This window comes from Strigops habroptila, chromosome 5 (genome assembly GCF_004027225.2).
Source record: "Strigops habroptila isolate Jane chromosome 5, bStrHab1.2.pri, whole genome shotgun sequence".
Lineage (NCBI taxonomy): Eukaryota > Metazoa > Chordata > Aves > Psittaciformes > Psittacidae > Strigops > Strigops habroptila.
In genome coordinates, this window is record NC_044281.2 from 6,129,648 (window position 1) to 6,145,012 (window position 15,365).

General features: G+C 42.9%; 1 protein-coding gene across 10 annotated transcripts in view; it reads left to right on the top strand.

The window, feature by feature from the left end:
* Window positions 1-15,365, top strand: part of AGAP1 (ArfGAP with GTPase domain, ankyrin repeat and PH domain 1) — a 344,542-nt gene that overhangs the window by 212,100 nt on the left and 117,077 nt on the right. For all 10 annotated transcript variants that reach the window (XM_030486188.2, XM_030486189.2, XM_030486191.2 and 7 more), the window contains one exon: window positions 4,369-4,537. In XM_030486188.2, coding sequence (XP_030342048.1) covers window positions 4,369-4,537 — 169 coding nt within the window. The remainder of the gene's footprint in view (window positions 1-4,368; window positions 4,538-15,365) is intronic.

Below are 15,365 nucleotides of genomic sequence, written 5' to 3' on the forward strand. Positions count from 1 at the left end.
TTCTGCCTTTCTCTCCATCTGATCCGTATGTCCTTCCACCTTGAATAAGGGGCTAAGCAGGCAGCAGCAGCACTAAGCGTGGCTGTGCAAGAAGAGATGTTTGCCTGTTGTCTTCAGTCTTCTTGTCCAGGAGGAAGTAGGCAGTGAGCTGGCAGCATCATGTAGCCTAGTTTCAGCTTGTAGCCCTTGGTGGAGTGTCTTCTCTGGCTTTGAGGGCTGTCAATTGTGATGGCAATCAAACATCACAATGTATTGCAGCAAGTTTAATGACTGCTGGCGTTTGAAATCAAAAAGGGCCCCCAAAATAGAATCACAGAATCATTGTAGTTGGAAAAGACCATTAAGATCATCGAGTCCAACCATTAATTAAATCACTGCCAAGTCCACGACTAAACCATGTCTCTACGTGCCATGTCCACAGTAGCAGTGCTCGTGCCAAGTCAGTCCCTTTCCTTGGATTTTTATAGCATTGTTTCTTTTTGGTAGGTCTGTTTAGAAAACATCGTCATACCCGTTTGCTCAATTTGCATGTCTGAAAAGCTTCTCTTCATTTAATTGATTAAATGAATTTTGGCCGTTGCAAACGGAGAGCCGTATTACGAGCAGAACCAAAGTCATTTTACTCTACATTATTCTGTGTCATGGCACATCGTGTCTTTCTTACACAATTCATTTTGTGGTGCTGTCAAATACTATTTTGTGTCACCTTCAGTCAATGCAGCTTTTCTGATTTTCGCTGATATTTTATTCACAGTTTATTTAGTCTTCTAGGTAATGGTCAATGGCCTTGAGTAGTCAAATTAACGCCTCGGCGGCACTATATTTGAGCAAACCTCTAATGGTAACCTCAGGATGAAAAGCGATGAGAATCAACATCGCGAGTGTATCTGTAGGGATTATTGATTGATTGATGCGTTCTGGCCTTAACTGGAAGAGGCAGCATCGCCCCACAGCTGACTAAGATTAAGTTGCCAGTTACTGATAACTGCGGGCCATTACCTGTGTAGTATTTCACAAGCTGGGAGATGAGATGAAGACCTTTTATCGTCCTTAAGTGAAGAAGCCACAGCGTTCACAGGGTCTGCCATGCTCACCCTGCTGCAGGAAAACGCTACGCTCTGCTCCGGCTCATACCAGCCGTTGTTGTGAGAATCAGAGGCGATGTTGATTTGATTCAAGCACTGCCCATTATTCCTGTAGGGATCTCTTTGGGACAACTGAGGCACTAATGGCTTGTCTCCCCCCCGCGGAAGGTGGGAGCCGTGTTAAGCTGTGCTGCTGTCAGCAAGCTGGGAGCTGGGGGTCTCCCCACCACAACTCTCAATTGCTAGCAGGTTTCTCTCACTGCACCTCATTTGCATCTGGGACATCAATTAGCATGTTTGTTGAGGCTAATTGAATGAAACTCAATCATAGCTCTTAATTGCTTGACTATGTGAAAAGAAATCACATTAATGCAGCTAATTAAGTGTATGGCAATAGATGCAACATAATTAGGAGCGAAATGTAGAAAACAAGCGCTGGTGAAGGCGCTGGCGCAGGGGTGCGGGGGACCGGGGCGCTGGCTTCTCCTGTTATCCACATGTTTGGGGAGGGTTTCTTTGCCTTTGCTGCTTGCTTTTCTCCTTTTTTGTTTGGATTTTTTTTCCCCCCCTGCATTGTTGAATGATGAACATGGACAAGTTGAGAAGAAAAATGCAAATGGATTTGCAATTACTACTTTTTCAAGCTGTTGAGGGGCAGAAGATGGCACTTCTGGGGTGGCCCACTGTTGAGTGGGCTCTAGGGACTTGTTAAGTGCTGTTTAAAAGTACTTGGCTTTGAATTACCCTCATGCCTTGTTAAAGGGTTTTTTTCCCCTTTTTTCTCGGATCAGCATTTTCTACAGCTAACATCTAGGGGAGTTATATCTGTAACATTTGCATATCAAAATCAGGCTTGCTGTCTTCTCTTTAACACAGCATATTCCAGATGACAGCAAGACCCTCATCTGTTCTAATCTGATCAAACCCTCCATTGCGCTTCTGAAGCGGCGACATTATTTTGTAGTCCCAACTTTTATTCCCCAAGTGCAGATCTGAGGGAGCGTGCGTGGGGACGGATGCTCCGGTGGCTGGGAACTCAAGGCTTGCCTCTCCTCCTTGGGGAACTGCAGAGATTATCGCTATGCATCTTGCACACAATGAAAGAGGCTTTATTATTTACATTTGATATATCCCTATAAATATTTAAGCTGACATTAATACCTATGCGGCATCTGTTGTGTTGGGGCACTTTTCGTATAAGAACGGTATGGCTCCAGCGCATTTATTTCTTGCTTGCCAACATTCACTTACTCTCTCAAATGGTTTATAGCTCACCGAAGCCTGGTTTACTCTCAATTAAAAGGGCTTTAATAATGCCCTGTCACATCTCACAAGTTGGCAGGGAAGCAGGGAAGTCATATGTGCTATTCAGCTGAAGAATTTGGAATAAACACCTCCTCAAACTGAAACGCTGGTGGTTGTACATTAAACAAAATGTGTCTATTAAAAAGAGTACACGCTGAGGTTTAGTCACTATCTGATTAAGGCTCATTTTAAAGCCCATAAGCAATAAATGCTTAATTATGTTCTGCTTATTGTATTTTAATTTGTGAAGAACTGACACTGAACAAGAAAGTTAACGCCAACTCGGTAATTTGTGGATGAAGCAGTTTTGTTCAGTTCCAACACCTAGTGAATGAATTTGTATTAATGGATTGCCTTTGTTGGCAGCAGAGCTCTGTGTTGTCATCCCACAAAGTTTTCAGCCTCCCCCCCCCCTTTTTACTGTTAATAATTCTCAAAGAAAGATGGTGTATTGGCTTAGTTTGGGAGGTTTGTCCCAGAGTAATACTAGCCATGAAGAAATAAATGCTGGTCTAGTCGTAGATTGTTGATGGGGTTTTGGGTGGAATATACAATTTGTATTGTAAAAACTGACAAAAGGTGGAAGGATTTTTGTGAGGGAGCTGATTGCTCCCTGTTGTGGCAGCGCTGAGTTAGACTTTGGGTGTGCTTTTAGTCCGTCTGGGTATTTACTTGTAGAATTGATGCTCTGGTGCTGTTCAGGCCTGTGTATGGAACCAACCTAGTTAAGACTGGTAGTCTTTCATACAACACCTATCATCTGGCTAAATCTTGCCCTGGCCATGTGGGCAACTGGGAGTTACGTCCGTGCTGGTGAGTCTTTGCTCAGCATCACCCAGGCCTCTGCAAGCTGAGATGAAGTTCCGTCTGAGAAAGAATTAGGCTTAAGCCCAGATCTTTTCCCAATCTATAGTTCAAATTGCTGTTTTCATCTGGGAGTACATAGACCCAGTTGTATTTTTGTGCAGTGCTCTTACCCCTTTCCACCTTGATTTTCCTGTCCTGTGCTATCTGTCGTCTCATATGGCGTGTCTTCTCATAAAGTACAGTCTCCTTTGCTTCTTTTAGTGTTCTCATAGTTGCTCCAGTTTCAGTTATGTTTTCTGGAACATGAGTAACAACCACCACGTGTACCAGGAGATGAAAACTTTGTCGTCTGTGTATGGGCTTTAACATTCACCATCTGTACTGGAAATCTCTCTTCTGATGAATTGTCATTTTCCCTCTGATAAAGACATCCATGTCCATTTGCTTTTCTGTTTTCATCTGAAGCAGCTCATGAATAATTTAGGGAATGCCTTTGGAGCTGGAAAGCACAATCTCAAGGGCCTGTTTTTCCAGAAGCTTTTTGCAGAACTTTGTTATGGATTTCTTCAGTCAGTTGACTGCTGTTTTTCCACAGCTTTGTCTGCTTATTTCCTCTTTGGGGGCTTTCCAAAAAAGAATTGGGAAAAGCCTTTTCCACTTCTAGCTTCCAGCTTTTAGTGTGTTTATTCTAATTAGGTACAATTTGCATAAGTTTTTCCCTTCTATGATTTTGTGTGTGTGTGGAGGATAACTTTTGTGCCTGCTGAGCAACTTCAGCCAAATTTGAGGAAGAGAGAGATAAGTGCCTTAAATGCTGGCAGAGAGGAGACACAAGTGAGCATGCTTCTGAGGGACAGTCAACCTTGTTGGCTTCTCTTTGGGACCTTAGCTGGTGAACTCTGACATGTAGCTCAGAACCAGCCATGTTCTGAATTGCCTCTTATCCAACTGGTAGTTGGAGGATGGATTAGAAAGCTTCAGGCTTCTTTAGGCGTATCTGTAGTGAGAAGCATGGAAGGGATTATCAAGAAAATGGAAGGAAGGGGAAAAACATGGTGGGTGCTGGCTGATGATGTAGGGGAAATGTCTTATGAAACCAAAACAGTTAGTTCTGTTGCTTCCAGAACAACCTGTTTGATATTGTTTGGGGTTTTCTTTTTTCTTGTACCAGGACTATATGCAGAATGTTCACGGGAAGGAGATCGACTTGCTGAGAACCACTGTGAAAGTCCCCGGGAAGAGGCCACCCCGAGCCACATCAGCTTGTGCCCCCATTTCCAGTCCCAAAACAAACGGCCTCTCCAAGGACATGAGCAGTTTACACATCTCGCCCAATTCAGGTAAGAGAATACCATGCTAGGGAAGAGAAAGGCTGCATTTCCAGAGCCTGGAGGCAGTTGTCACGTACCACCACGATGGGGACCCTATCTGTTGTTAATTTACAACTCCAAATAACCACCATTGTGCAACTTTTAAAGCCCTGACTGCTGATCTGTCCTCCACAAGAGATTCTAAGTAACATTCAGCGTCTGTCTTCTTCTATTTGTTACCTTATCCTTGCCAAAACCCTACATAACTTCACAGGAATTAACATATGTGAAGAATTTATGTTACCTCACAACTGATCTAGTCAGGTCTAATACTTTGGAAGAATGGGAGATGTATCATTTAAAAGGGCTTTTTGCTGTTGGATCCACAAAGATTCTTTGCACCTTGAGGAGGATGCCTAATTCGGGACTTTGCAACAGCAAGTCTCTTCTGCAGAAAGCTATTTTAATTCATTTATGGAAGTAGTTTATGACTCTTTGTGAGCTCTAAACAACACAGTTTATTGTTTGCTGAAGTACTTGTCCATACAGCTAAGTGGATTTAAAAAATTGCATTAAGAGAAAGCATTTGAGACTGTTTCTCTTGTAAAATGCACAGTTTCTATAAAACTCATAACAGTGTAATGTTGGTATGGAGATTTTGTCAGCACGTTTGGGATGAAGTCCATAAAGTGCTGAGTGCCTTTTGCATTTATGATGAACGTAGGCACGTCCAGCATGTGCTGACAAAACCATCCGAACACACTTCTGTCCCTGTGCAGTACACACTGCACAGGTAGGATGAGCAACCACAGGAAGGATCACCCTGCTATTAAAGAGTCTTCTCTTGTACAGTCATAGTTATCTTATGCTTTAAGACAAGATGTAATTCCCTGCATTTTTGCGAAGCCCATTTCCCTGTATTAGGGGAAGAGGAGAAGGATTTTCCTTCCAGCTGCAGATGCTGCTCATGGAGATGAATGGTTAGAAAAGGAAACAAAGGCTTGTGGCTTTGCAGTGGTGCCACTGAGCAGACATCCCTGGAGATATTTGTGGCATGTTATACTAGTTTGGCCTGGGACCTGAAATGTCTGAAGCCACAATTTCATCAAAGACTTTCTCAAGTTGTAACCAACCTCTCCAGAGGCACAGAGCTGGCATTGTCACTGGAGGAGGTCGTAGCAGAGAATTCTTCATGGTTGGTTTGGATTTTTCCATTTTGCTATTCAGTTTCCATGACCGCGTGATGAGAATGTTTCTGGGTTTCAGCATACTTAGGTTTTATAATTTAGGAAAGAAAAATGCTGGACTGAGTCAGTAAACCAGCGGTAAGATGTTTCAATAAGAGATTTTTCTGCTTTTAAGACCTTTGAACAGAGGCAAAAGTTACTTGATTGCTCCAGAGAAGTACGTTTCTGAAAACATATTTTAGAGATACGTACTAATATAAAGTTCGTAGCATGGAATTTACATGTTTTGGCATGTGCTTAGATTGTCAGGTTGGATGGAAACAACTTCTCCATGACCTTGAATTGAATATTGCACATATCATAGAATCAGAGAATGGTCTGTGTTGGAAGGGAGCTTAAAGATCATCCAGTTCCAACCCCTGCCACAGGCAGGGACACCTTCCACTAGAGCAGGTTGCTCCAAGCCCCTGTATCCAACCTGGCCTTGAACACTGCCAGGGATGGGGCAGCCACGGCTTAGCTCTGCATCAGTCTGTATGTCACTTTCAATACTCTTGCGTTCAGGTAAGACTGAAGAGTTGCATTGCAGAGAGTGATTTTAAAATATCAGGAAAGCATTAGTATGGTAAAAAAGACACTAAGACACTGTCACTAGCTGTGCCCGGCTTGTTAGTCTCAGCTTTCATGTGGTCAGGTATACTGACAGTGGATTTTATGCAGAGGGTCACAGCTTCTGTTGGGTAGGAGACCAGTAGGTACTCTGCAATGCCAGGAGGACTTGTGGGTTCTCTGCAGTTATCTGTCACGCAACTAAAAACATTTGCAAGTTATCCCTTGCACTCTGTGCTGCTGTCACAGCTTTTTCTCAGTTGTTCTTCTGGAAAATGTTGTCTTCATCTTGTGTGATGCATTAAAATTGATTGCAGAGGTGAAATTAGTGCTGATTTTATTTTGGGAGGTTTCTGTACATGGACTGGCTGTACGGAGGAAGTTTGGACCAAACACAGAAAGAAGCAGCACTTACTATTTTTATTTCTAGGCCTGCAGATACACTGTGTTCTCTCAGCTTCACGTGTTACCTCTTCCCCAAAACAGTGATGTTTTCTGTTCTGTGCTTCAGCCAATGCAGACCTGGTACCTGAAGTAGAGTCTTATTTGCCATGCTTATAAGTGAGAACAATATTTCATGTAATTTTTTGATGTGATCAGGAACAGACTCATTTTCCTTCTGCTGTTACAGAACTGTGTACAGGTTACTGAAAAGCAGCTAAGATATTAAAAGAATGCCATTAAAATGTCATGTTTCAGATTTCCTCTTGAAATACAGTTCGTCTTTGCTTACACCTGGTGATAGCCCAGGCCCACTGGAAGCATTCCTCAGCTGAGGTTTTCCACTAACTTGTGTACCTAGAAATAGCTGAACTTACTTTCATTCAAACATCAAAAACAAAAAGGCAATTTTTATTGTTGAAACAGTCAAATAGTGCTTATCTTACATGATGTCTTCATTTGAAGACATCAGTGGTCTGTTAGTAAACACTGTTGCTGCCCCTTAAGTATGGATTTCAGTGCCAACTTTGCCAATAAATATATACATGTATTAGATGTCTTTGATGGCCTGTAACTGACAAGTTTTAAATTCATTCTTTCACGAATCTCTGTGTCTTAGTGGAATTTCTTGCTTTTTGGGAAGATGCTGGCACATCAGGTGGTCTGATAGGGAGGCAAAGCCAAAGCCTCTTGCCTATCAACTGGTGGGTTGTAAAAACACAAGGGGAAATGGCTTTAAACTGACAGAGGGGAGACTGAGATGAGCTCTTAGGCAGAAGTTCTTCCCTGTGAGGGTGCTGAGGTGCTGGCACAGGGTGCCCAGAGAAGCTGTGACTGCCCCATCCCTGGCAGTGTTCAAGGCCAGGTTGGACACAGGGGCTTGGAGCATCCTGCTCTAGTAGAAGGTGTCCCTGCCTGTGGCAGGGGGTTGGGGCTGGATGAGCTTTAAGGTCCCTTCCAACACAAACCATTCTGTGGTTCCATGAAAATACGTGCTATGGCGATGCTTTCTGAGGCTGGTACCCTTATGCATAAGGGGTAGCACATGGGATAGCTTGGGTCATGTTACTTTTGTGATGTCTTAAAGTTGTTGAATGATGAATTGTTGAATGAATGAAGAAACTTCAATTTCAGTTAAATTTGCATGGCAGTGAATGTTGATGCTTCTCAGTTGGAAGTACTTCAGAACAGGGTAACCTGGGGGCTTGCTCAGTTCCAACTAACAGTTGGTAGCAGATTGCAGCAGTGTCCAACAGCTAGCAGTCCTGGAAGTCAGGCACTGGCCAAGTCTCTGTGCCTTTTAGAAGCTGACTCAGTTCTTGCTGACTTTGGAGCAGGAGAGGAGCTAGGTCTCAATTACTCCCAAGTTGGGCTGGATTTGAGTTGGTTGACCTGAAGGTGAACTTATTGCTGAAATCTCTCCCAGGAGTCATTTATTTCTTCTCCTCTACAAACAACCCAAAGCCTGAGCTGCAGCAAGAGCCACTGATGTAGAAAGTTCACATCTAAAAATAGCTTATGGTGTAGAGATAAATTGTTTCCTGATTAACACTTCATTTAAATAATTTGGTGCTATTAAATTTACTTATAATAGTGACTGTACAGTATGTGAATTATCCTCAAATGTGTTAGCTACATAGCCATCGTTAAGTATGCTAAAGGTTGTTATCTGCTAAGTGTATCTGACATTTCAGACATGTTAGAAGTACAGCGTCTTCACATGTTTATAAATGTGAGTTTTCTATCTGTTATTAATTGTGATCATCTATCAAATCAGAGCAGTGATCATTAGGAATTTTACTTTACCCTGAAGTACTGGGAAGCAGCCGAGTTGGAATTGACTGCCTTCCAGAGTTTTCTACTAAAAACATAGCGAATTGGTGTTTCCGTTAGTGTATCTTCAGAGGTTCTGACATGGTGTCTTTAGATTCTAGTACCCGTCTAGTAATTCTGTTCTTGAACCAGTGCATTACTCTTTTTTTCCTTTTAAGCCTGACTTAGAGGCTACAGCCCTTCATGTCAGTTGGGTAGCTGTTTCCCACATCTGAATTAATAGCTGCTGAGTTCATTACTGAGAGCTAGTACCCTCTGAAGTGTGACATGCCATGTGCAGGAGGAGAAGCATGATGAGAAACCATGGGTAGGATCACTTCTCTGTTGTGACGCGTTGTGAATTAAAGTCTTGATGCAAAATATACCGAATTAGGATCATGGAATCACAGACTGGTTTGGGTTGGAAAGGGCCTTGAGATCACCCAGTTCCAAGCCCCTGTGTCCAACCTGGCCTTGAACACTGCCAGGGATGGGGCAGCCACAGCTTCTCTGGGAAAAGTCTGTGCCAGCGCCTCAGCACCCTCACAGGGAAGAACTTCTGCCTAAGATCCAACCTAAATCTCCCTGTTTCGGTTTGAACCCATCACCCCTTGTCCTGTCACTACAGTCCCTGATGAAGAGTCCCTCTCCAGCATCCTTGTAGGCCTCCTTCAAATATTGGAAGGCTGCTATTACTGAATTCATCAGTATTTTCATAATAATCTTTTAATTGGAGGTTACTATAACGATTCAGATCCATTTTGGGCTGTTGATGAGTAAAAACGTGTATCAAGCCAGGAGCTTGCTAGCATAGGCAATTGCTCCAGAGCCTGTAGATATCGGGTTCCTTTGCAAATAAGTGCAGAACTGAGTCCTAAATTCTGGAATCTGCTCTGAACTCCTTACTTGGAGGTGACTGAGGTTGTTTTCCTGGAGCAGCGTGTGGCTTGACAGTGCCAGATTTTATCTGGTAGAGTTCCCACGAGGCCAGAGGTTGGTAGTTGTTAGTTATTTGCTACTGATGTTGTATCTGTGTGGTACGTTAGTTGACTTGTCTTAACATGAAGCATTTTCTGTGCTTTAACTTTAGCATGAGTTTTATGATGTTGCCACAGAGCACAAATGCAAGTTTGTGACTTACTTTTGCCATTAATCACCCAAGTCAATTTTCCATGTGGTTGGGTTTGCTGTTAGTTCAGTGATATACGGCTGTAGCGAATGAAAGGAGAAGTTGTCAGTTTGCTCATTTCAGAGGGAAAAAAGCCCAATTTTAAGTGCAGCAGAGATTTCCCTTTTATCCCACTAGAAGGGGATCCCTCAAGGTCATCTTCTCCAGTTCCTTTGGACTAGGATTTGCTCTTTCCAGAACTAGAGAGAAATATTTTGCTCTTAATAGCCTGTATTCCTTAATATTGGGGAAAAGGGAGCAGGGCAAATATTAGTGTTGATGAAATGCATATTTGATAAAATAACTGCATTTGTTAAATGTTGAGGGGGGGGAGAGTTTGCTTAGATATTCTCTTTAGGGAAAGAAGGAAACAACGATCTGCCCTGGGATTCTTTCTTGAGGAGAGCAAATGGTGCCCATCTCTAGTGGTGATGATGTAGATAAAGGGTAGAAATGCCTCGTGATGACTGTAGATGCTGGACAAGATGCAGCCGGTGCTGCTCAGCCCCTGCCTGTTCCGCTCAGGTTCATTTTCATGCCTCCGTTGCGCTGTATCCTGAATAAAATCCCACATCTGTCTTGTCTACCCAGTGCAATCTCACCGGTTTTCTTTAGTTCCACCTTGTAACACTGCCTAGTTGGATGTTCAGACCTTTGCAGAATTGCTCGCTCTTTCTCCCCCCAGTGATTTTAAAATATTAAAGCCATCAGGAGGCTCGAAGCTGATTTACCAAAAGGGAAAAAAAATTCACAAATGTGTTTTGAGTATTGAACTGCCGTTGACATCTAAAGTCCCAACCATGCTGTTTTCCTCCACACTCCAGCAATCAGGACATCCAGCAAACCCATAAAAAGCCAAACTAATAGCATGAATATTCAGTGACCTAGAATACTAATTATTGTCATGAATATTAATGCGATCGGACTTGCTTTTTCCTCTTCTCTTTCTCTCTGGCTCTTGCTTTTTTTTTTCCCCACTCAGCCAGCTCTAAAGATGGACCATAATGAGAGCATTTAAGAGAGAGAGCGCTCTCCGGCGTGACAGGGACCGGGGTAATAAGGAGAGCTTGATTAACGTGGTGCACTTGGGGGAGAGATGAGAAGATTCACGTGGGCCTGTTGTGGGGGAGGCAATGAGGCACCGGCGGCTGTGTTGCTGCTCCCTCAGATTAATGAGGCCTAAGAGTGCATTAGGAACAGTGACAAAGGTTTGATCTAATGGGCTCAGTCATTTTTCCTTTGAGTGACAGACGCACAGAAGTAATTGGCTGTGCAGAATGGCAGCTCATTGGCAGTACTTAAGGATACATTATCCCCGTTGTGTGGCCCGCAGAGGCTGTTTATCAAAACTGCTCACACTGCAGACATGCATTCACTTAGCTGCTGTTACAGTGGCAATAGCTATAGGAGAAAAAAAAAAGTCATCTCCCATTCGTATCTATTGTCTCTTGTTCGAAAATAAAGTTTCTTTGTTCCATTTCCTGAAGGGTCTGGGGGATGTTTGAATACCAGCAGCCGTCCTTCCCCATCCTGAAGAGGCTCTGGATGCAGCTCGCAGAGGTTGGGCATGTTTGTAGTGGAAAGCTCCTAAAGTTCGTTTGGTTCATCTTAACCAGCTTAGATCCAGCATGCAAGTAAGACCCTTCCCTCCCAGCCCCTCTCCAATTGCATTATTAATAACTTCCACAGACAAGTCAAAGGGATTAGGAAGCATTTTACATCTTTTGCCTCAGGCCCCTACACATGCTTTGCTTTACAAGCGAGCAGCATAATACCTCGGGATGATTTGATTTTGCACTGTTGTTGTTTGCAAAGTTGGAGTCACAGTCAGGAACAGGATTCACAAGAAAATAACAGCAATCCAAAGTAGAGCATTTGCCAGTGTAAAATGGTTACCTCCATAGATGCAGTCCCTTAACAAGCAGGTAGCAATGAGTTCTTGCCCAGAAAGCAAAGCATACCGTATTTATTACTATTATTTGTTAAAACTACTGAAAAATAATAGTAATATGCCTGCTGGGAAGGGAAAACACACTTTGATCCCAGTAGAATAAATAGTCTGGGATCTTGAGCGTAAGCCTGTGGTGAAGATCTTGGGTTTAACTTTCCTTTAGAAGAGATGTCTCCTCTGATGACTTAATTTTCCTCCACACTTGCTGTGTTGGTTTGGCATGCTCTGAGAATAATAGCTTTTCTCGTTATACTCCCAGCACCATGTCCTTCACTGCCAGGATATTTCTTGGCATTGCCTTGTTTGTTCATTAGTATTGACCCTTCTCAGTTTGTACACTACTAATCAAGCCTTGTTCGCAGAGGCTGCCCTGCCAGGCTGTGAGATGGAACGTCTTCCTCTATTAATAGCTGCTTATCCTCAGGAAATTGGTTCAGCAAATAAATGCTTCTAGAAAAAATAAAATCATCTTAAAAATCAGTAAAACCCACAAGGAAGTCGCCTGCTACAGCATTGAAAAAGCTTCTCGGTGTATTGAAGGAGAGTTTCAATACTGGAACCAGTGTGTTTTGGAAACACTGGTTCCAGAAACTGTTTTCTTACTCTTTTCTTGTTCTATGTACAAGTAAGCTCAAGGTATTTTAGGTCCCTGATAAATCCAAGGCACAAACAACGTGCTGTTCGCGCACTGCCGTAAGATCGAACCGGCAAACAGAATCCATAGCAATACTCTGGGGCAGGGGTTCCCCCACTAATAACCCGACTCAAGAACCTGATTATGGAAGTTGGAGCTCTCTGGTCCTGGCCCCACAGCTGGTCTTATTGAGAACATGGCCAGACAGAGCTCTGATGCTTGATTAATACCTTCCTTTCCAGCGTGGACTTACCCTACTCAACTGGAGAGGCAAGCTGCTGTAAGTAGCACTTTTCCCAGATTTCAGTGCAAAGCATGATCTCCAGAGCTGGCAAGGGAAGGAAAGGAGGATGCATCTGTAAAAGATGGATTCTGGGATCTGAGGCAGCAAGCTGATGGAACCCAGAAGAGCTATTCCCCGATTTTCCTCAGCTAGAGCAGGAGTTGTCCCAACATGCATGTTTATAGGCAAAGCAGAAGGCAGGAAGTGGTACAGCTTGGATGGTCACCCACTTCTTAGGAAAGATTTGTCCAATGGAAAGATAGCTGCACGACTCTGGGAACTGGTTCATCAGGGAAGATTTGTCCATTGGAAAGATATCTGCACAACTCTGGGAACTGGTTCATCAGGGCAATGCAGAATTGGGGAATGGGGAAGGGAATGCTTTTCATCTTTCTGCAGCTGGCAGAGTGGCCTCTTTTCTTTTGCACCCTAATGCCTGAAGAAACTTCAGGGAGCAGTGTTGGGAGCGGGTTTTGAACAGGCACCCAACAGCCAATCTAATCTACTTGACAGTGCCTTTTACTGAATTAGAGGGCATTTCAAGAATAGGCAGTATTCCTGCAACATAAATTGACCCAACATGATTTGAAACAATTAACCCTCTGATATCAAGAGTCAGGATTTCCTGACCCACAACTCTAATGTATTTTTCATTAGTTCTAACAGCTGGTGAGCGCAGCCCTCTGGCCTTAAGAGGTTAATTTCTTTTTTGGGGAGGGGGAAGAGAAACTTATTGTGAACATGAAGAGGGTAACACAAATAAACCACAGCCATGGTGAAAGCATCGGCTGTAGTTCATCTTATGCAGTCTTTCCGTGCTTCTGTGCAGCCGCTCTCTGCAGGTCTCACATGCTGCTGCTACATGGAAAAATACAGTTCTGCTTCATGACTCCTACAATGTCTGCTCGTCTCATAAATTCAAGAGTATATTAGTTGCACTCATGAATACAACTTCTTGTAACTAAGTGATTTGTTTGGGAGAAGTCATGAATGTGTGACCACCTCCATGTATTGAAGTCATTTGTATCTGGCCTCTTAGGGTATAGTTGTGAATTATATGCATTGTGCATTTGTAATTAGTGGGTGGTGTAGTTGGGGAAGGCTTAGTTTAAAGTGGTGGGTGTGTTAAAATAACCTGTGCTGCCCAGTGAGGATTCACTGTGCTGTTTTTGTTAAGTTAAAAGACGGCAAAAGAGGAATTGCTAAGATGCTGTCCATCATACTGTTCTAAGAGCAACGAGACAAAAACCCTGAATGGTTTCTTTTATAGTTGGGCAGGTTATTGCATATATAGAATCACAGAACGGTTTAGGTTGGAAGGGACCTTAAAGCTCATCCAGTTCCAAGCCTTGCCATGAGCAGGGACACCTTCCACTAGAGCAGGTTGCTCCAAGCCCCTGTGTCCAACCTGGCCTTGAACACTGCCAGGGATGGGGCAGCCACAGCTTCTCTGGGCACCCTGTGCCAGCACCTCAGCACCCTCACAGGGAACAGCTTCTGCCTTAGATCTAACCTGAGCTTCCCCTGTTTCAGTTGGAACCCATCACCCCTTGTCCTATCACTACAGTCCCTGATGAAGAGCCCCTCTCCAGCATCCTTGTAGCCCCCTTCAGATAATGGAAGGCTGCTCTGAGGTCTCTACACAGATGTAAGATAACATTTATGTAAGATAACATTACGTTAAACTTTATTGTATATTTTACTCATATTTTTATAATACACTGAGTCTTTATCTTTTGGGTTTTACTGACTAGATGTGCACTTTGCATCCTGTATGGTCCTGTGCTTGTATAAATCTTATTTTCATCATATTTCTAAGTGTTGTAATCTGATGCTGTCAGGAAGTCCCTATGTGCTTAGGAAACGGAGACGTGTTCTACCCCCAGTGTGTGTTTTTCTATCAGCTTCTTTATATGTACACACAGGAATGCACTCCTCTGCAGATTTCTTCTTCTGCTGAGCCTCTTGTCTTTGTTTGCTCTTTGCTGTTCGTGGCTATTTACTCTGAATAGATGGACATATACTTTGGATTTTGTGCGAGTGCTCTCACTTTTCGTAGAGGCTCTTCTGCTGAGCTTTAACCCAAGCTGGAAATTGCCTTGAATCTTAATTTGGATGGGTTTTGTAGAGCTTAATTGTTTGAACATTTTGTAAGCGCGATCGTAACGGGGTATTTTATAATATCAGAAAAGATAGTTTTAATAAAGCTGTCTAGAGCTAGAAAGAGGAACTCTTCCTTTGATGCTCCTTTGGTAGATGAAAACATTTTTGTTCAATAGGAGACCAGCATCTTTTTTTTGCTCATTTGAGACAAGTTCTGGCAACATACTGATATTCATTCAAATATAAATGCCATATTCACTTTGAAATGCAAATTGTTTAAAGAAAAATAGCATATGGTAGAGGTAAGTACCTTTTCAAATCAGCTCCCACACTTTAGGGATGTGAGTACAGCTAAAATTATTCTTTGGAAAGAATCTGGAGCCTTTGACACATTGAAGCTTGAACTAATCAAGGCTTCCCAGTAAGCATATACACATATCCATATCAAGGAAACAGTGCTGAGAATACATGGATTAGCATAGTAATTTAACTGCCCCCTGCTAATCAACTTAAACAACCAGCTGATGCATATATGATGTATTTGAAGAGGCACTCTTTCACAGCTCCAGAATAGGCCAGGTAGCTGACCATGGATTTCATGTTAATGTCGATATATGTATCTTCTCTGTCTATGTATAGATAGATGTAAAGGGGGCTGACAGGAAACCTG